The sequence below is a fragment of the Wyeomyia smithii genome, chromosome 1, assembly GCF_029784165.1.
Source record: "Wyeomyia smithii strain HCP4-BCI-WySm-NY-G18 chromosome 1, ASM2978416v1, whole genome shotgun sequence".
NCBI lineage: Eukaryota > Metazoa > Arthropoda > Insecta > Diptera > Culicidae > Wyeomyia > Wyeomyia smithii.
In genome coordinates, this window is record NC_073694.1 from 172,536,761 (window position 1) to 172,558,882 (window position 22,122).

Below are 22,122 nucleotides of genomic sequence, written 5' to 3' on the forward strand. Positions count from 1 at the left end.
CAGGAACCGATAGCCATAAAAATGAGAATCGGATGGACAATCTATGGAAAATGCGCAACCGAAGATAAAATTGAACACTCTGTTAACTATCATTCCGTCAAAGTATGCCAGTGCAATAAAGATCTCGATGAAGATCTGCACCAAATGGTTAAAAGTTTCTTCACACTGGACAGTATTGGTATCAGCAAACCTGTGAAACTTCTACAGTCAAAAGAGGATGTACGAGCGCAGATGCTTCTCGAAACATTAACGAAACCTGGGAATGGCTGGTATGAGTCTGGACTTCTCTGGAAGTACGAAAACGTTCGGCTCCCAGATAGCAAAGAGATGGCTCTTAAAAGCAGACCGATGTCATGGCAACAGTTTCCTGAAGCCGCCGCCGATGATGATGGCGCTACTGTTCGAAATATGGTCATAAGCTCCGTTTATTGTGCCGCATGTGTTACTGTACGGATTTTTTGCGTGCCTTTAACTATATTGAATGTGGGGCCATCCGGAACGTGTTGGAACATGTTTGAACGTGACCATTTATGTCCTGCACAAAATCCATAAAACGTTCAAAACAAAACAATCGTTTTTCGCTTTTTGCATTTCTTCACACCACTTGCAGCAACAGTTAATCTCGCATGAACAGTGCTCAATCGGCTGTTTCACAAGCACTGACAGCCTTTTGACGGGTAATCGAGCCAGAGAGCCAGAGAAAAACGGCTTCAAGCGAAATGTATGGGGATGACGTTCGTGACAGGGATATGCTTAAAAGGTGGTAATGTCTAGAAAGGCGAATGATGCGTGATCCAGTGTTAGCAGAGGCAGTAAATGCAAAGATCTATGATCATGTACAGTAGGGATATATCCGTAAACTTTCGGAACAGGAACTGCAAGTAGGGACGTTGCGATACCATTAAACATCGATAGTTAGGATCGATACCTGTATCGAGAGCAAGTACTGATATTCCGATAGTATCGAGGTTAACGTATCGATACCTAAATGTATCGTTGTGCGATACCAGTTCATTCAAAATATAAGTCATAATTCTTTTTTATTATTTATTCCTCAAGATAAAACGTTTAATTCAATTAAACCAGTTATATAGAGCATTTTACGAGATGTTTCTGAACTCAATCTATGAAGGAAATTTTGACAGAAAGCTCGGAACCGCTGACATAACGTACGTAAAAGCAACATCATCAACAGCAGAATACGTGACACCTGTCAGTTCGTGAAATGGTCTATAAATTTACTGACTCTAGAAACACCAGCATCTGCAGAAACTTAGTCGAAAGTCGATTACGCTTTTCCTTGATAATTGATCCTGTTTTCGAAAAGAGCCGCTTGCATGGCTTGGTAGATTTTACCTTTGGATCTGCATGACCGAAAAGGAAAAGGATCGTTCCCGTAGGTTAATCTATAGAAATTTCTGTTAAATTGGCATTGCCGATGCTTTTCTGCTTCGTTCGTTCTTCTTTACAGGGTTGTTTTGAGTCTTTTCGATACTGAGAGGTGTGTATCGATATTGATGAAGTATCGCTGGTAGAACATCGATACCAAATATCCAAGTATCGGAAGTAGAAGGATCGATTCTGTATTAGTATCGGTGGTATCGCAACGTCCCTAACTGCAAGTGAAACGCTCTCGGGTCTGGTACTTGCCTATGTTTCCGGTTTTAAACCCAAACAAACCAGGAAAAACAAGACTCGTATGGGATGCAGCCGCAACCGCCCACGGGGTTTCGCTGAACTCCGTATTGGTATTGATCCAGTTTCGCGAGTATCGGATTGTAATTTGTGGGGACATCCGCGAGATGTATCACCAAGTCCACATTCGCGAAGAGGATCAGCACTGCCAGAGATTTTTTTGGAAAGATGGGACTAGTACGAACCCGAGTACATACGTCGTACAGGTAATGACATTTGGAGCCTGCTGCTCACCAAGTACCGCTCAGTACGTAAAAAATACTCATGCGGCAAAATATGAACAAGAATATCCTGCTGCCGTCGAAGCAATCGTAAAAAGACATTATGTCGACGACATGCTTCTAAGTGTAGAATTAGAATCACAAGCGATACAACTGTCGAAAGAGGTCGGAAGATACACGCGTCGGCCGGATTTGAAATCCGCAATTGGACAACGAACTCACCAGCAGTTCTGAAAGCGATGCACGAGCCAACAATAGAGGAGAAAAACCTAAGCGGTGAAAATTCATTCGAAAAGATTCTCGGGCTATGGTGGGACACCTCATCAGATTGTTTTACGTTTGAAATTTCACCTCGCATAGACAAGCTTCTACTATCTGGCGACGTCGACCAACTAAACGGGAGGTCCTTCGAACTCTCATGATGGTGTTCGACCCGCTAGGGCCATAGGGCACTTTCTAATGGTTTTAAAAACACTCCTTCAGGAAATCTGGCGCGCTTCGATCGGCTGGGACGACTTAATCGATGACTCACACCTTAGCAAGTGGACAACGTGGTGTTCAGCACTACCAGAAATAACAACCGTGAAAATTCCTCGTTGCTACCGAATGGTGACGTCTACAGCCGACAGTACAACGATCCAGCTACATATATTCGTAGATGCGAGTGAGACTGGCTACGCCACTATCGTTTACTTGAGATATCAGGAAGGAACCGTCGTCGAATGCTCCCTAGTTAGCTCTAAAACAAAAGTTTCGCCTCTGAAATTTCTGTCAATCCCGCGCTCTGAGCTGCAAGCTGCGGTTATCGGCGTTAGACTTGCGGAAACCGTTTCTAAATCATTGTCCATTAGAGTGAAGGAACGCTTCTTTTGGACGGACTCGAAGGACGTACTATGCTGGCTGAAATCCGACCATCGGCGCTATAACCAGTACGTCGCGTTCAGAGTTAGCGAGATACTGGAGGCATCTGATATACGCGAACGGAACTGGATACCGACCAAACAGAATGTCGCGACGAGGGAACAAAGTGGAAATGCCGTCCGGATTTGTCCGCCTCTAGTCGCTGGTTCCAGGGACCAGCGTTCCTACGGAAATCACCCGGAGACTGGCCCATTTCAGATGATCATATTGGCAGTACAACCGAAGAACTTCGTCCTCACTTACTGTATCACACCAGGATCAAAGAATCAGTTATTAATTTTAATCGCTTCTCAGATTGGCAGAAGTTACTACGTTGTACCACTCGTGTTTTTCGCTGGGTGCACAACATGAGGCGTAACAAGAAGGAACGAAGAGATGGACCACTTAAACAAGAAGAACTAATCGAAGCTGAATGTTATCTGTTTCGCGTAACGCAGGCATCAACCTACATCGACGAAATCGCCATTCTCTCCAGAAACTCAAATGAGAGCACTCCTTACAAGTCAATACCTAGAGGCAGCCAGCTTTACCAACAGTGCGCATTCCTAGACACTAACAGTGTGCTAAGAGTTCGTGGTAGAACACAAGCCTGTCCTTTTATCGCCAGCGACGCCGCTCAACCGATAATCCTTCCGCGAAACCATCCAGTCACCCAACTCATCATTTTCGACTACCACAAGCGGTTCAACCATCAAAATCATGAAACAACAATAAATGAGATACGGCAGCGCTTTCGTATTTTCAGACTTAAAGCAACATACGACAATATCCGCAAAGAATGTCAAGAATGTAAAAACACTCGTGCATTACCTCAACCGCCAGAAATGAGCGACTTACCTCCACAGCGACTCGCTGCATTCACTAGACCGTTTACATACATGGGGTTGGACTATTTCGGTCCCATGACTGTAAGCATCGGAAGGCGAACCGAAAAACGGTGAGGGGTCCTTGCCACTTGCCTTACAACTCGCGCTATTCACCTAGAAATAGCTCACAAACTGACGACCGATTCGTGCATCCTAGCGATACGCAATATTATGGCTAGAAGAGGCGTGCCAGCCACTATCTTCAGCGACAGAGGCACGAACTTTCAGGGAAGTAGCAAAGAATTACGAGAAGCTTTGAGAACCGTGAACCAAGAGCAACTTGTAAAAGAGTTCACGACACCAGACACAGAATGGACCTTCATCCCACCGGCTTCACCACACATGGGGGGCGCATGGGAGCGCTTAATCCGAAGCGTTAAGTCTAGCCTCTGTAAACTGCAATGGAGAAGGCTTCCGACTGACGAAGTACTTAATAGCACGCTCCTGGAGATAGAAAACGTGATCAACTCACGGCCACTGACAAACATCCCTTTGGAAGACGACGAATCACCGGTTTTAACACCTAACCATTTCTTGCTGGGATCATCAAACGGACTTAAGGCATGGGTACCGTATGACGACAATCCTGTGATACTTCGAAATAGCTGGAAACAATCACAACTGATAGCCAACGAATTCTGGCGATGGTGGCTGAGAGATTACTTACCCGTTATCACTCGACGCACCAAGTGGTTTACCAAGGCAAAACCAATCGAGATAGGCGACGTTGTAGTCATCGCGGACCCAAAGGGTCCCCGTAATAGCTGGCCATTGGGACGAATAATCGGAGTGAAATCAGGAGCAGACGGGCAAGTAAGAAGCGCCACAGTGCAAACCAACCAGGGCATATACGAGAGACCAGCGGTGAAGCTCGCCGTACTCGACGTGGGCGTCAAGGACTAATGCGCTTCAGAGTGGACCTTTGCGTATTCGGGGGGGAGTGTAAGCACGCCCGTCGACTTCGGTAAACCCCAAATCATCGAACATCTTTATCGATACTCATGACGTCTGTCATACATGCCAAACAGCCTGCATTACCACCGGAATCTGTCATCGCTTCTGACTTGCGAAAATTAAAGGGAAAGGAGAAGTCTAACATGCAGTCTACCCACCCTATACTTATCATTAAATTAGTGCATAACTTAAATTTACTACATAAAATAATCGATTGTTAAAATCTAATACTTAACCTAGCTGATTGATAATATTTAACCCACCTAGTTGATCTGCATCAACGCTAAAATCAGCATACGGTGAGTCCAATCCTAATTAGTTAATTCTACAAACACGTGCAATAATGAGTACTCTTATAGCTACATCTACGACTAGTTGAGGCTTAAAATTATTGGCAAATACTTACTAAAGGGTAAGGAATGTGAAAAGTTTCTAATTAAATTTCTACTACAAAATAAAAATCTATCAACCCTAGAGTCTTAATCGAGAAGATTGAGAGCAGATCGTAAGCAAACAAATCTGTTGAAGAATAGCGAAATTACTAAAAGTAAGATACTTAAACAATTCCCCAACTACTTCTATTCAATAAATTATATCCGTAGGATTTTGTAACATCCCCTGTTACCAGCAGGCAGTTAATAAATCTGGTTAATTTCTGGCGACACCCGCGACTATTTTTTCAACAGTGTTGTGATATAGTACGGCTCGTTTGGTAATTTTATTGGACATTCTCCGAGTGGGACTTTGGATCTCGCTCAAACTGGATACTATTTTCCGCGTCTTCCACCGAAGCCATTCCTACGAGTGTTGGGTTGGAGGCCATCAACGCTATCAAAGAACTAACGGAAGGTAACGGACCTGTACCCAACAACATCTTTGTTAATATGCTTATGCTTGAAATGCGGAATGTCGATCATATAAATATTAATAGTTGACCACAATGAATTTAAAAGATTTTGTTTGTTTTAGATTCTTGAATTTCATTTTATTTTAGGATTTAAGTTTGATTAACACGAGGATGACCAGGATGATGGCTATCATCATATTGGTGCGATCGACTCCAGACTCTGTAAAAAAATTGTTTTATAATTATTTCTATATCGAAGATTCAATAATACTTACTTTTAAGTAAATTTTTGATTCTTTGGGAAAATGTGCTGCTTGCGTTGTTCATTATAATATGATTATTCATTATAATATGATAATGATAACCATACAACAGTTTTCAATGCTAGATCATTTCGTTGCAAAGTGTGAGCCATTTTGGAGTCAACACTAAATCCAGAGTCAAGTTTTACAGTGTAACATTTATGTCGTTTTCGTTTTTGCGGTGTAGCTACCCCGCGGACTACACTTTGTCCTATCACTGTTTTTTTTTTACATTTCTATCCCGGACTACCCTTTTTCTGTCCCGGACAGTCCGCGCAAGAAACAGAGTGCAGTTTTGAAGACACCAACACATTCTCACGTATGTGTCAAAATCAAAAAAAAAATGTGTCAAAATCGTCAAAATCGGTTTGCTTTGATTATTGTTCTTCGCGTGTCAAACATCAGGTTGAATTTTATTTATTTTATTTTGTTATTTCGTCAATTTTCAGTAAATTGGCAAATTTTTCGTACAGTAGCACAAATGCGATAAAAGACAATGGCGATAATGACCAAAACAAATGTAACAGTTACCTCTGGTATTACCGGTATTACGCACACCATTGCAACTGCTCGGAAAGTGTTTTTTTTTCAGCTGCAAAGCGTAGTCCGGGACGCCGTAAAACGAATTCGACATTAGATAGCGTTTGAGTTACCATTGTATTTTTCTCTGTGCGGAAAATAAGAAAAACACATACACATAGCACTGCAATGTGGCACACTGTAAACGGTGTTACACCAGTTACACGTATTACGTTTGTATTGTACACTAGTGGGTTTAAATTGGTTGTATAGGTTGTATATCTCGGCAGGTCGAATGCGATAGCGATATTTGTTGCTTTCTACGCACACACCTACTTTGACAGATGAAGGCTTGATTCTCAATAGGAGTGAAAAGGTCCACCGTTGAAACAACGATTCGATTTGGCGGGTTTTCAATAAATAACCACTACACTGAACACGGCATAACCCGAGCTGACCGCTTTCGGCATCGCGTTTGCATTCTCGCCGCATCATTCAATCATTCATTGCCCCGTAGTCTGGCAACGATATCGCTTGTGAGAGGATTTAAATTAGAAAAAAATAAGTTGTTATTTTGTGCTAACTTGTTGGAAAGCCAGGTAAGCAAAATTGGTTTTAGTTTTTTTTTTTTGGATTGATTAAAAAGTTGTTTTGCGAAATAATTTTCTTCGCTATCGTCACAAAATGTAAAGTGCGATACGGTTCTCGTTTTCAACCCATTAGAAGCCGCGTTCTCGTACCTGTTAAAATCGAATAATGAATGGTTTTTCGTGGAAAATTTGAAGTGAAACAATCTTGTTTCTTTAGTGTGTTCAGGTTCAGTGATTTTAAGTTGGGACGGCGAAATTTACCTGGTGAAAAATCGTCGAAATTTCGGGCTTGCTTGGACCACGCCGGGTGCAAATGGGTTCGCGATTGGCATTGAATTTTGAGTAATGGCGTCGTTTTACGTCGAGCCAAATATCTTGCGCAGGACGCGATGAATGCGGGTTATTTTTAATAATCGCATTTTCTGCGAAAATAGGTACTAATTTAACAACGTTGAAATATTTTTTTAAATTTAAATTATATTTTTTTCATATGTGGCAAAGCTGAAATTGCTAAAGCGGTGTGCTTTTATACAGCAAAATTGGCTTGGAAAAATAAATGCGCTCAAAATATACTCACTGGGAATGGCGTTGAAAACAATTCAGAATATGGGCCAAACAAAGTAAATATACTTATATATAAATTTTGAAAACAGCGTGTTATCATCATGCATCTATTTCCAATTTCTTAAAAAAAAAAAAAAAACAGGAAAAGCCTTTGTTAGGAAGGTATTTGGATTTGGAATAAACAACTTTAACTTGATAGTCCTGTTGAAGTAACCGCCAAAATAATCTTCAAACTCAAATTAACCGTTGGTAAGAAGAAGGGGGGTCATAAGAATCATTGTAGTAGTGGTGTACACACACAGCTAAATTCATTTTGTACGGTTAAGGTTGGTATGCACCACGGCAATAAATGCGGGCACCTCGATTTAACGGAATAATTTTGTAGTTACAATTCACGAATAAGTCAACAATTGTTGGTTGTTTAGCTATATCAGTTTTTTATGTCATCTGAAAGAGCTGAAAGATATTCAAAAATTTTCTATCGTCATTCAATTTTTAAATCACGAATTGAAACGGCTCGAAATCACTACAATGACAGTTTTCCCATATACTAACTGTAGCGATTTGGAGCAATTTTAATTTTTCATTTCAAAATCGAAGCACAATGGCATAAAATTTAAAAATAATCACGTTTTTCTCAGAAAATTACGCTCTTACCTGGTATATAAAAATCAGAAATCCGTGAGTAGCTAAACAACCCAATTACATGTTAGCAATTGTCATTCAAATTTTGCAGCGGGATATGTTGGTTGAATTTATTTCAACTATCTTTATTTTATATTTTAGTGAATCAAAAAATGTCGGATAACGAAGTCGTCACCAATGAGTCCGAATCTGAGGAGACCACTGAAACCCCAAAGAAGGGACGTGGACGCCCGAAGAAGGAAGGAGGTACTGCTGAGGTAAGCATATTTGATTGTAGAGTACATTGCCGAAAAATCCTTTCGGGGTGTTTGGATTGTTGAGAGAGGATTTTACTATACGACAGCAAAGCTCACCTTCAATCACAATTAAATTTTTGTTCATCCATATGTCTTTTTCTGTGCCCTGCTTACTATTGAGAATCATTAACTTAGACGATGACACTGCAGGTTTAAATTTCTCATAATCTTATTTTTAACGTCGTTTTCGGTTCAGTTGAAATTTTTCGGCTCGATTAGTCTAATTCGTTTTCGAGTAAGACATCAATATTGTATTGGAGAAATCGACTAAACTTAGCTGAGTCACTAAGTCCACTCAGTCGAGCTTACTCGACTGAACTTCACAGTTATTTGAATTGGACCTAGGAAGTGCTGTCACGTATAATATTTGAAATAATCTTTTTCATAATCATTAGATAATCAGCATAGCATAAGCATATCAATCTCATTTTTGTAGCTTTATTCTGTATCAATTACAGTGGTTAAAGCATCGTCTCGAAATGTTCTAACACCCGAAGGACTTAGGTAACTTCTAACAGCGTCTCGTAGGTTTCGTTATCGACTGTGCACTTAAGGTTGACCCACACAAACACCTTTCTTCTCCTCTGTTAAAATTAAAACACATTTTTGCATTTATCTCTGGTGATTAAGTATTGATTTTACTTGTGTGGTCTTAAAAATCTGTCATTAAATATGTCAAAAAATTGATTTTTTTAAAATATCTTCTTGCATTGGCAACACCTGGTGTAGTGGTACGTAGTGCACATTAAAACGAGACGCCACTGGTAACTTCTCATATTTGTAAATGTATAGTTCAAAGTTTCAAGTTGAATAGATTGTTGAACAAATGTGTTCATTGTTTTGTTCGTATAAATAAAGAATAATTTTTGAGATAAATTCTTGCATCATATTTAAAGAAAAATCTTAACTCAATGTTATTTGTGCTTATTCAAATAAGTTTATTTAACATTTTAGCGCTAGGTTTAAGAGGGTGTTTATAAGTTTTAAAATACTTTTTAGTGTAGGGTTAGGTATGTCTTAACGAAAATTCAATCGATTCTCCTGAGTGATTACTCGTCATCTATGATAATTGTGTGAACATTGTCGTCTTTGAGTTGAAAATTTCTAAGCCTTTTTGAAATTAACCTAGATTGACTTGGAAGCAAAAACACAGTATAATTAGGTACAAAAACAAGCAAAAAGATCGACTGTTCGACTTTAAAATTTGACCCAAAAACAAAACGAAAAGTATGCATGTTCAAATAAAATCCTAGCGCGCCAGATGTTCATTGGGTTTTGACACAAAGTGAAATCGAATTCGAATATATTAATGATCTTGTTAGTTGTTTGTATCTTGGCCAATAGAATAGCTGTATATAACAGAACATTCTTGCGGTTATCTGTATACTTTCTCCCTTGCCGGTATCAATCTGTGTTACTGACGTTTTAATTTAAAATATTTTGTGCCCTACAGTCACTAGTTGATGAACTTATCAGTTTATTAAACATGAATGTTTATTTAAAAAAAAAAAAACTTTCAATGGTACGAGAAATCAAATCATATGCACTGCTATTCATACGCTACCTACTTCTCATGTCTTGTTTTGTGTACACATAAAAAAATTAGAACAGATCGATAATCAACAATATTGCTGAGAAAAATATTGTAAAAAAAAAAACATTCACAAACCCTTCTGTTATACGTTTTCGTCAGGAAATCAACACGACCGGCGAAAATCATGCTCGTCATGTCGCTTCCTCACCATCGTCCTCCCTGGTTCAACATATCTGGAGTCCGATATTTGACTATTTCAATCGAAAAAAGGCTCACCGGACGGTAAGCGGCTTCTTCGCTGCTTCCTTGCACTTTAATATTTCTGTTGTTGTTTGCTAGCTGTTACTAACAGCTTGACATAATTTAATTCTGAACAAAAAGATTTCGAAAATACCTATGTCACAAAAATATGTATTAAACTATACTAATACGCTGCTAACCCGGCATTGCTGCTGCTTTGTTGCGTACTTGTGTATGTGCCATGTGCGGAGGCATGTCCCGGAGATAGCATGCTCGCCAGATTTCACTCCATCGACTCCATCATAACAAAACGAACGGCAGCAATATGCTTCTACTGCTCACTCAACATTCAGCAGCATAGCACTGAATGTTTCACCCATACATTGCCGTAGTTGTCCAGCAATGGGGTTACCTGTTTCGACGTTGCAACATGTCGGCCACATTGCCACATATTTTTCGTGCGTATATGTGTACTAATCGCGACAGCACTGAACGCTTCGAACTGGGGCCTTTGGTTGGCTCCTTGGATAGCGGGAGTGACAGCGATGTTACGAGCTAGTGTCATTCGTGGTATCGTAAACTGGCTGCTGTTGTGGAGTGAGTGAACTGCATTTGAAAGCCAGAGATCGCCATTTTTACAATTGTTCGCAGTGCATTATTAAAACGTAGCAAAAGCACACATCTGTTCTAATTTTTATTCTTTGTGTACGCTAAACATGCCCAAGAAGTGTTTTAGAGCAGTGTTCTGATTTTGTTTCTTTCGAAACAGGCGGACAGTGCCGAGCCTGGTGGTCGGGCAGGAGGGACCCCCGAACCAGAAACTGTAACTGCGGAAAACTTTCCCATTGTTGAGAAGCTCCAGTCTGCGGATTCATGTCCGCTGGAGTTCGAGTTCCGAGCACCACCGCCACCAGATTCGTTTGAACCCGTACAAACGATATCGATTTTGGAGGCGAGCCAACAGCAGCATATATTTTCTACCGAGAACGAGTTCCAGCCAGCACAGACTTTTCAGTTTGCGGCATCCGATTTTGACTGTCTGCTCTCCAGGGGTGGCGACATTCAACACCAAGTGCCTAGAGATTCTCTGTTGTTGAAATTTGATCCCCTGTTGAAAGTGCCTGCAGCAGCAAGCGCACGCCTCGGCACTACGGAAGAAGAGAAATCGGAAGGCGTAGGTGTTGAACTTGCACCACTAGTGGAAACCGCACCAGCAGCGGAGGAGGCTGAAGGTGGTGAGATTGCTGGTGTTTTGCTGCCAGCATCAGGAACTTGCGAATCGGCTGCTAGTTCTTCTGTTGTTTCACTATCTTCTAGCAGTATGAGCGTTGATGAAACTAAAACTTCGCAAACCTCACACTGCGCAGACGAAGAGACAGACGGAAAAATGAGCGTTGACAACACCATAATATTGGACTGCGAAAGCAGCACAGAAAGAAACATGAGTTGCACGGAACCAGATCAGGATTTGAACAGCACCAACGAGCTGGACAAAAAACAGAGCAAAAATGAGTCACTTAAAACTGACGAACTTGAACAGAAGTTAAAGGAAGCGGAAATTCGCGAAGAAACATTGTTAAAGCGAATCACGGACAAGGATAAAACCATTTCAAAAATGAGCGGTGTTGTGGAAGCGTATGAGCGGGCAATTGCCGAGCTTATTGCGGAAAAAGAACAGACCGCACAGAATTACGAGAAAACCTGCGAAGCATTGAAGGCGGATAGCGAAATCAATGCGCAACATTTGGAATCTCTAGAGAAAACATTCTCCGATTTGCACGCCAAATATGAACGGCTGAAGGCAATTACGGTGGAATATAAGGAACGAGAGGAAGAACTGGTCACCGAACGTAATCGGTTTGAGGAAAACCTCCGGATGCAGGAAAAGCGGTACGAAAACATGAAGAGCCACGCCATGACACAGCTGGAAATAGCAAACAACAAGCTCTCGGAGATAGTTCAGAATCATGCACAGGAAGTGACGAAGTTGAAGGCACTGCTAAAGAAGGAAGAGATATATCGGGCCTCGGTGAACGAACAACTTAGCCAGAAAACGCGCGAAAACGAGGAACTGGTGAAAATATGCGAAGAGCTAATCAATGGTGGTACCACCAATTAGGGTCAGCAGGAGATTCACTTGTGAACTTGAGGTGTGATTGCATAAGGTTCGAATACTATGTATTATAACATTAAGTAGTGCAGCAGCGATACACATGTTAATCTTTCAACATTAATTAAAAACTGATTTTGATTCGTGTTTTTATTTATTTTCTTGTTTTTTTTTTCTGTGCGAGAAAACTCCTTCTTTTCGTATTGTGCCTTATTCCATCCCATCTAGGTTTGTGCGAAATAAAAATTACGTCAGCGTCTGCTCTGTAATTGAGGTGAACCGGAGCCTTATATGGTAGTGGGTACAAGAAGTCAAACATTCGCTTCGCAATAGGGTTTTCATTGTGATATTTTATACGAAGCTATGCGTCATTTCATTTGGACTATTATTGAATATTGATTGTTGGATGACAATGTGTAGTCGATAAAACCTCGCAAAAATGTGTTTTGACGGCGCCATGCGCAGTCATACACCCAGACGACCTTGATTGTGAAATTTCGTAGATGCGGAAACATTATCCTGACGGTGGTGTGCACAGTTATGGAGATGCTGTACACATTCAATTCTGATTTCTAAACCGAACATTTATTTATATTCCAGAAACGCAAGGCATCCCCAGAAAAGAAGGATAGCGGTGAACCAAAAGCGAAACGCGGTCGTGGACGTCCTCCGAAGAAGGGTGGTCCAGCCAAGAAGGCTGCACCCAAGGCAGGCGGTACCGGCAAACGGGGACGCCCAAAGAAAAACTAAAATTCTGTGCTAATTTTATTTTTATTTTCGTAACTTTTCTTACGCGTACACATACACATACAAAAAATCCTTCAGCAGGCTCTAGGTTAAGTCGACGCATTTACACGTTTTGTAAGGAAACCGGCCCCACAAATGCCATCAGATGTTTGCCTCCAGCCATTCGCACATCGTAAAATCAGTTCACACTTTTACATTTTCTAGCGGTAGAATGTAAAGTAGTAAAAATGACGAAAGTGTACCTGTAAAAAAAAACAAGTTTTACAATTAACACTGGAACGTAGACTGGAATCAGCCGACAGAAAAAAAAAGTTGAGTGCGTGTAGGTAAATATTTTATAAACTTTAAAGATGCATTTATTTCTTCTATCCTCATTTCCCCCTACCTGCGTTTAACTTTACAGTAAGTGTACCAAGAAAAATCAAGAATTCTAGCCAATAAATGTATTTGTAAAACTGACTACATCTTTATTTGTTATTCGACAATATAATCGAATATAATACTGTCACACGCGAAAAATGACAAATGGCTCGCTGCCACTGTGATTTTTGTTAGTATTTATTCATCCCAATCTCACTCTCCGCTCACACCAGGCTACGCCAGTGCCTTCATATTTTTCCTTTGAAAGCAACTTCTCAAAATGAGCTTGAGCTTGAGCACATTTCGTAGTTGCTCCTCCGTGATTGATCTGAGCTAGTGAAATTGCACAGAGAACCACGTATATGGCTACTTGGGATTAGTTTGCTATCTTCAGTGTACAACAATTCAATAGCTACCGCTTTGTATAGATCGACAACGGCGCCGGCTACGTCCTTACGACCGTTAGGGTAAGGCGGGGTGTTGTAAGGAAGGAATTGTTACAGTTATCAGAGGCCGAGTTTACCTCTGCATCTCCACGACTGCGGTGGAATGGAAGGTATCCAAGTATTTAAATATTCGTCTATTACCAATTCCGAATATTTTCCAAAAGTCAATCGCACTTTAGTAGATGCGGTTCTTCCAAGTACATCGCGTAGTTATTAGTTTATTCACGATATTCATCAACCGAACGAAATTTACTCCGATCCGACTAAACGGTCACCGTGAAATACAAATAATACACCTCGCGTTGTCACTACATTTCGAAATCCCAAGATGAGCAAACCTCAGCCGGGCTGAAGACACCAAAGGCTAGAAAAATCATAAAATGAAATCAGCGATGTCATGAGACAATTCCCAATATCATGCGCCGAAGCCAATTGTAAAGATTCTGTATACTAAAACTTTCGAAGTTGAAGCAAGAGGCATATGCAACGGTCTGATTAGAAACTTATGTGTACCTATTACCTGTGAAAGCAACTTCTCAAATTGTCGTATTCAAAAACTGACTGTCTCATTGTTGGAGAAAATCGATAGAAATGGCGTCAGAACAGTTGCAGATATTTACATGGTCTTCTAGAAAAAACGTCACGAATATAATTTGGAAGTAAAAGACAATACGTCCGTAAATCATTTTGCTTCTTTATCTTCCTATTTCTTTTAAAAAGCAAATGAAATACGATAAATTCAAACAATATACCTATATTCCCTTCCAGAAAAGGGAGGGGTGTCGAACCATTATGGACATATTTGCTACCACTAAAAACATTCACATGCTAAATTTGGTTCCATTTACTCGGTTAGTTCTCGAGATGTGCAGGAATTTGTGTTTCATTTATATCGGTTCGGTAATTTTCGAGTCTATATTGATCAAACAGACAGACCGGACTGCATTTTTATATGTATAGATTACAACATCAATATTTTAGAAACTAAAGAGTGAATATACATTTTTTGGATTGAAATGTTCCTGTCGTTAATTTCTTTGCTCTCTCCTTCGACGATGATATCGGTGCTTATTACGGGAGTCACTTCACGGTGAAATCAGAGTGAAGTGAACACAATCCTATTACGGGACTCACGAAAGTGAGAAAAACGTCGCAAAGTGACATCTGCCGCGGAATCGGGGTTATTGTGAGTGTCATATCAGTGAAGTGAGAACGGAAAAAGCGACGTTTCGCGTGGAATTATTTCACGGCCATTTTGAACGGTGGAATGATTCCACGAAGATGCCATAAGTCTTAAAGTTGATTGATTTGTGACCTAATGGTAAATATTGGATTTACGATGGTAACGAAACGAATTAGAATTTGGTCCGTGCCTTAAAGCGGTCAAATTTTCATTTTTTTTTGCCCGATGAAAAAAATGCAAACTAGTTCGGGAAATTTTCGATACCGGAAAAAATTTTTTGTTTGATGCCGAATGTCTTAGAAATGCAGAACACTTCAAGATCTGGTGTTATCTAAAAAATACGAAAAAAACGACTTTCTGGGACTTAGAGATTTTTGAGCTGGGAAACAATCTCATTTCACTTGTCCTATTCTCAATTTTACTTCACTGTCAATCTCACTCCACGCAGGTGATTTTTGTCACCTCACTTGAGGTGGAATCGGGAATAGGTCTAAAAAAGTGAAGTGAGCGTGAGAGTGAAATATATTTTACCGTGAAGTGACTCCCGTAATAAGCACCATCGTCTAGATCAGCGGTTCTCAACCTGTTTTTGTCCGCGTACCCCCTGGCGATATTTTTCATATCGATTGTGCTCCCTGGCTTGGAGCGTTCTCGCAGAGTGGGAGAAAGTAGTGGTAGATCATGTTGTGGTAGTCTAGTTCAGGTTTCAAATTCAACTATCGTCGTTTGTTTGATTTCTACAGTCAGGTTCTAAGAGCAAATTTGAACAACAAATAGAGTATTTAAAAAAAATTGCTTTATCCGCCATTACTGATTTTTCTTTCGCGTACCCCCTGAAGGCTTTCGAGTACCCCCTACGCGTACCCCTGGTTGAGAACCGCTGGTCTAGATACCATAACCACATCCCTGTCACGAACGTCATCCCCATACATTTTGCTTGAAGCCGTTTTTCTCTGGCTCGATTATCCGTCAAAAGGCTGTCAGCGCTTACGAAACAGCCGAATAAGCTCCGTCCATGCGAGATCAACTGTTGCTGCAAGTGGTGTGTAGGAATGCAAAAAGCGAAGAACGACTGTTTTGTTTTAAACGTTCTATGGATTTTGTGCAGGACACAAATGGTCATGTTCAAACATGTTTCAACACGTTCTGGATAGCCCTAAATTCAATATAGTTAGAAGCACGAAAAAAATCTGTTCAGTAACACATGCGGCACAATGAACGGAGCTTATGATCATATTTTCAACACTAGCGTCATCATCATCGGCGGCAGCTTCAGGAAACAGTTGCCATGACATCGGTCTGACCATAACGTGCCATCACATCCGGTGAGCAACTCTTCCATTACTCGCTGAAAGATTTCCGGAGCCGTGACCAAACCAAACGGCATTCTTTTGAAACAGAACAAACCTCGGTTTGTGATAAAAGTGGTGATGTCCCTCGAATCTGGTGTCAACTCGACTTGTTGAAAAGCTTCTCGAATATTTAATTTACTCCAAAGTTTCCTTCGACCCGGTAGGTTGATGTTGATGACGTCAGAGAAGTTTCTTTCTCATCATCGGGTCTTCCTTCGTATGGGTAGTGCACGTTGATGGTGCTGTAGTTGAAGAACCGGCCCTCAATTCTCAACTTACACATCCATGCCACCCGATCACGCGTTGGCGCATCCTTTTCAGCACTATAAAGCCAGTCCCAAGTCGTTAGTGTCGCCACAGCTCTGATGAAAGGTAGCCTCTCGATGTCCGCTTTTCCATACCTTCTGTCTCGACCAGCAAAGCTCCTGCAGTGTTAAGATTTCGAACCGGAAAACAAAAATCCAAAATGGCGACTTCCGGTATATAGACTTATTTTACTTTTACGGCGACAGACCGATTATCGATCCAATGCCGAATCCAGAATACGTCTCCACAAAACTCGTTCTTGGGCTGCTATACTCCAATCTCCCCTAACACCCATTTCGCGGGCATCCTCGTCGACAGCAAACATCCATCGGGTGCGAGGCCTACCTCGAAGTCGACAGCCTCTATCGGGATTTCTGCTAAATATAGTCTTCGCTGGTGGTTCTACCGGCATTCTAGCTAGTTACATGCCTAGCCTCTTGCATTGTGCCGTGTGTCCGCTTGACTATATCCGCTGATTTGTACACCTGGTACACTTCATGGTTCATGCGTCTGCGCTAAACACCATTTTCTGGTTTGCCGCCAAGGGTTGAACGCAAAACCCTACGCTCAAAAAACCAAGAGATCGCCGATCGGCCTCATTCAACGTCCATGCTTCATGGCCGTAGAGGACCACGGGAAGAATTAGTGTTTTGTAGAGAGCAAGTTTAGTACGGGTTTGCAGACTACGGGACCTCAGCTGGTTGCGCAATCCGTAGAAGGCCCTGTTTGCAGCTGCTATCCGCCTTTTTATCTCACGGCTAACCTCGTTATCACATGTCACTAGTGTACCCAGGTAAATGAATTCGTCGACTACTTCAAAAGTTTCCCCATCTAACACCACCTCAGCACCAACCTCCGACGGACTACCACGCACTCTGCCAGCCACCATGTATTTCGTTTTGGCAGAGTTAAAGCTGAGCCCTACTCTCGCAGCTTCCCTCCTGAGAGGTCCGAAGGCCTCTTTCACAGCTCTACGGTTGATACCAATGATGTCGATATCGTCCGCAAAACCGAGAAGCATGTGAGACTTCGTAATAATGGTGGCGCTTCTTTGCACGCCGGCCCTCCGTTGGGCACCCTCCAATGCGATGTTAAACAATAAGTTTGACAACCCGTCTCCCTGCTTTAAACCATCTAACGTGACGAAGGAGTCCGATATCTCGCCGGCTATCCTGACGCATGATGTAGAGCCTTCAAGGGTGGCACGTATCAGCCTAACAAGTTTTGTTGGGAAACCATGTTCGACCATAATTCGCCTTAACTCATTTCTCTTTACTGTATCGTACGCTGCCTTGAAGTCAACGAACAGATGGTGCGTCTGCAAGTTGTATTCTCGAAATGTATCGAGGATTTGACGCAGGGTGAACATTTGGTCCTTAGTGGAGCGTCCTCCTAGAAAACCACATTGATAATCGCCAACAAAGGTCTCCGGCAACGGCCTCAGTCTATGGAATAGAATACGGGAGATAATTTTGTAAACGGTGTTAAGAAGGGTTATGTCCCGATAATTACTACAGTCCAGGCGGTGGCCTTTTATTGTAATTGGACATATGAGACCCTCCAACCAGTCCGAGGGCAGTTCTTCATCGGACCACACTCTCAGCATGATCCGGTGTAAAGCACGATACAGCTCCCGACTTTGAAAAGTTCGGCTGGAATGCCGTCCTTACCAGCCGCCTTGCAGTTCTTCAGCTCTTTCACTGCTTTCTCCACCTCGTCCATGAATGGTGGGTCCACAGCTTTGCCATCATCCTCAATCATCATCCTGCTCCTTTCGACTACGCTGTTTTCTTCACCATTCAACAGCACACTAAAGTGTTCCTTCCAACGCCTGGCCACTTCCGTTCTATCGGTAATCAGGTTCCCCTCCCTATCGTTGCACATGACAGGGGCTGGCACGTTCCGGTTCCTGAGTCCATTTATCTTCTTGTAGAAGCTTCTTGCATCGTGCCTAGAGAAGCAACCTTCCGCCTCCGCAAGAATCCGCTCTCAATGCTGTCGTTTCTTCCGACGATGGAGTCTTTTTTCAGCAGTTCTAGCTTCCCGGTATCTTCCTACGCTCTGACAAGTCACAGCCGTGGCTAACATGTGAACTCTGGCGCGGTTCTATTTATCCGTCGCTCGCTGGCACTCAGCGTCAAACCATCTCATTGGACGTGGCTGTCGCAGATGTACCCAACACTTCACCCGCTGTGGTGCTAATTGCATTGTGGATATGCCTCCACTGTTCATTCAGGCTACCTCCAACTTGGTCCTCGATCCGCTCATCAACCTTCCGCAGGTACTCTGTAGCCACTTCTCCAGTTGATAGCCGCTGGATGTTCAACTGTATCCTCCTTGTCATCCTGGATTTTAGATACCACGAGATAATGATCCGAGTCAACGTTTGGTCCTCTAAACTACCTCACATCTGTAACGTCTGAAAGGTGCCGACCATCTATCAGAACATGGTCGATCTGGGAACAGGCCTCTCCATTTGGGTGTCTCCAGGTGTGCTTACGTATATTCCGGCGTGCAAAATAAGTGCTACAGATAGCCATACCTCTGGCTGCAGCGAAATTGACAAGCCTCAGGCCGTTGTCGTTCGTAGTAGAGTGGAGGCTTTCTCTAACAATCACGGGGCGGAAGAAGTTCTCCTGCCCGACCTGCGCATTTGCATCCCCGATGACGATTTTGATGTCGTATCCTGGGCACTCATTATGCGTTTTTTCCAGGAGCTCATAGAACTCCTCCTTTTCTTCATCGGGTTTATCGTTGGTCGGTGCGTACACATTTATCAGGCTGTAGTTGAAAAATTTTACCTTAATTCTCAACACGCATATACGGTCACTGATCGGCCTCCATCTTATGACACGCTTCATCTGTTTCCCTATGAGCACGAGACCGACTCCCCTTTCTGCTTTCACGTCGCCACTGTAGTAGATGTGGTACTTGAATGAAGTGCCCGCAATAGGATCTACTGCCCGGAATTCGCGTTCTTCATTTTCGGCCACCTCACCTCCTGTATGGCAGCAACCTCGACATTCACCTTTTGCAGCTCTCTAGATAGGATACCTGCACGCTCCGGGTCAGACGCTGTTGTACCCCTAACATGGGGATACAGCCGCGTACGATCCCCCTTCCCAGTCAGCATACGACCATAGTTTCCACCGGGGGTTGGTTACCCGATCTCCGCTAAGGTTACTCGTATCCCGGTCGGCACCTCATGGAGGTTGGGATAGGAGTTGCTGGACAGAGGTGAATGACCATAATGGGGTTTCAAGTGACACGTGCCCAGCCGTTTACCAACCATCTCAATCAACCGGTATATAGACACCATTTTGAAATTTAAGATGGTGACTTCCGATTCCCGGAAAACAGCTAAAATTGACCAAAAACCATTTCATATGGCTAGTATCGAAATCGAGACGATGTCCAGAGAACTGAAAACGACCACAGAGGCCATTCGTAGTTCGAAAATGACAACCTCCGGTTCTCTAGAAAAGATCCAATTTTGGCCGAATATCATCGAATACCTATGAGTATGTATTCCCGAAATCGGAAGGATGCCCAGAGACCGGAGGTCTCCATTTGGATAATTCAAGATAGTGATTTCCGGTTTTCGGAAAACAGCCAAAATTGATCGAATACCAACAAAATGAATACTTTTGGAATCGGTGCTCAGAGACCTCAAAACAACAACCAGTACCGGAAGTCATCACCTTGAATTTCAAAATGGCGTGTGAAATCGATTCCCGGTCTCTAGGCATCATCTGGAAACAGCCATATTGAGTGGTATTTGGTCATTTTTGAATCTTTTCCAGAAGCCGGAGGTCGCCATGTTGATATTCAAAATGGCTACCAGGGTAGTTTTAAGGTCTCTGGACACCATCTCGATTTCGAAAGCACTCATATGAGGTGGCATTTGGTCAATCATGGCTGTTTCCCAGAAACCGGAAGTTCCCATCTTGAATTTCACAATGGCGTCTGGAGTTTCGATTTCGGAAACACTCATTTTGGTTGGTATTCTGTCATTCTTGGTTCTCTTCCAGAAACCGGAAGTCATTTTCAGGTCTCTGGACAAAATCCCGTTTTCGAAAATATGCATATGAAGTAGTATGTAGGGGGATTAGGGACATAATGAGCACACGGGGCGAAATGGGCACCCCTCATTTATGCGAAACTACGCATTTTTTAATACAATATGGTATGTGCAATTCTTCCGTAGTTACTACAGTATCTCGTTATGTAGAACATAAGTGGTTTGTCTGTTTAAAATATGAAAATTTATTAAAAAAATCAACTTGGTTACCGGATGTTGGAAAAATTATTATTATTGCGCACTACAAAATAAGCTTCTACGGTCATTTAAATGGCTCAATCAAGTATGTAGATACTGTTAGTAGTAAGCTATGAATTTGATTTTTTAATAAACCTCACTTCACTCTAATAGTTGCTACAAACTAGACGTGTTTCTATCAGGTTATGGGCACAGCAACGCTAGCTCCATAGTGACCTATATCTGCGTAGCAACTGAAGTAACAAGAGCGAAAATTTTTTTCTTATTCGCTGTAAGAAGTTGAAGAAACTCAAGATAATTTTCAAAAATGTCGCTGAATGGAATTGAAGATGATGTTGGTAATAACAGAAATGCTAATCGAGGACAGGACAGAGGAAGGTCTGGTTCCAGGTTTCCTGCGGCGGGTGGAATTACGTTACCAGCGACGAAACGTCTTCGTGGACGGGAAAATTACACCTCGTGGGCGTTTGCAACCAAGATGCTCCTGATTCGAGAAGGAACTTGGGACGCTGTTACACGGGATGAAGACGATCCGGCGGATGGTAGTTCCCTTCGAGCACTTGCCACCATCTGCCTCAGCATCGAGCCAGTAAACTACAGTCTGGTTCAAAGTGCAGAAACGGCAAAAGTGGCATGAAAGAATTTGAAAAACGCATTCCAGGATGACGGGATGACCAGACGGATTGGTTTATTGCGAAAACTGACCAGTATCCGGCTGTCTGAATGCAGTTCTGTGGAGGAGTACGTAAGTCAGCTGATGTCGACCAGTCATAAGCTCTCTGAAGTTGGCTTCAAGGTCGACGATACGTGGTTGGCGAGTCTTCTTCTGATGGGCCTACCGCATATGTACGAGCCTATGATTATGGGCCTCGAGGTGTCTGGGATCAAGATTACCGCGGATGCAGTTAAGGCCAAAATCCTCCAGGACGTGAAGATGAGTAGTGTAACAAAGTCCAGTTCCGGTGACGGTGCATTCTACAGTCATCCTAAGACAAAGCAGAAAGAGAAAGCCGCAATAAAGTGCTTGAAGCACTTGTAAGCGTTTGGGGCATTTTGCGTCGGAGTGTCAGAAGCGAGAGGCCAATGACAAAAAGGAGAAGAAATCATCAGGCAAGCATGCTGCATTCAGTGCCCGTGAAGCGTCG

At 42.3% G+C, this 22,122-nt stretch overlaps 1 protein-coding gene across 3 annotated transcripts; it reads left to right on the top strand.

The window, feature by feature from the left end:
• The first annotated feature begins 6,443 nt into the window (after positions 1-6,443).
• On the top strand, positions 6,444-12,461 carry LOC129716635 (transforming acidic coiled-coil-containing protein 1). Of its 3 annotated transcripts, XM_055666469.1 has the most exons (5): positions 6,444-6,558; positions 6,616-6,924; positions 8,266-8,381; positions 10,114-10,236; positions 10,964-12,461. In XM_055666469.1, the coding sequence occupies exons 3-5, from the start codon at positions 8,277-8,279 to the stop codon at positions 12,311-12,313; spliced, it is 1,578 nt and encodes a 525-aa protein (XP_055522444.1). In that variant the 5' UTR covers positions 6,444-6,558; positions 6,616-6,924; positions 8,266-8,276; the 3' UTR covers positions 12,314-12,461. The 3 variants fall into 3 exon arrangements, with proteins under 3 accessions (XP_055522444.1, XP_055522445.1, XP_055522447.1); XM_055666470.1 differs by lacking the exon at positions 10,114-10,236; XM_055666472.1 differs by lacking the exons at positions 6,444-6,558; positions 6,616-6,924; positions 8,266-8,381; positions 10,114-10,236 and adding an exon at positions 10,642-10,899.
• Positions 12,462-22,122: the final 9,661 nt, after the last annotated feature.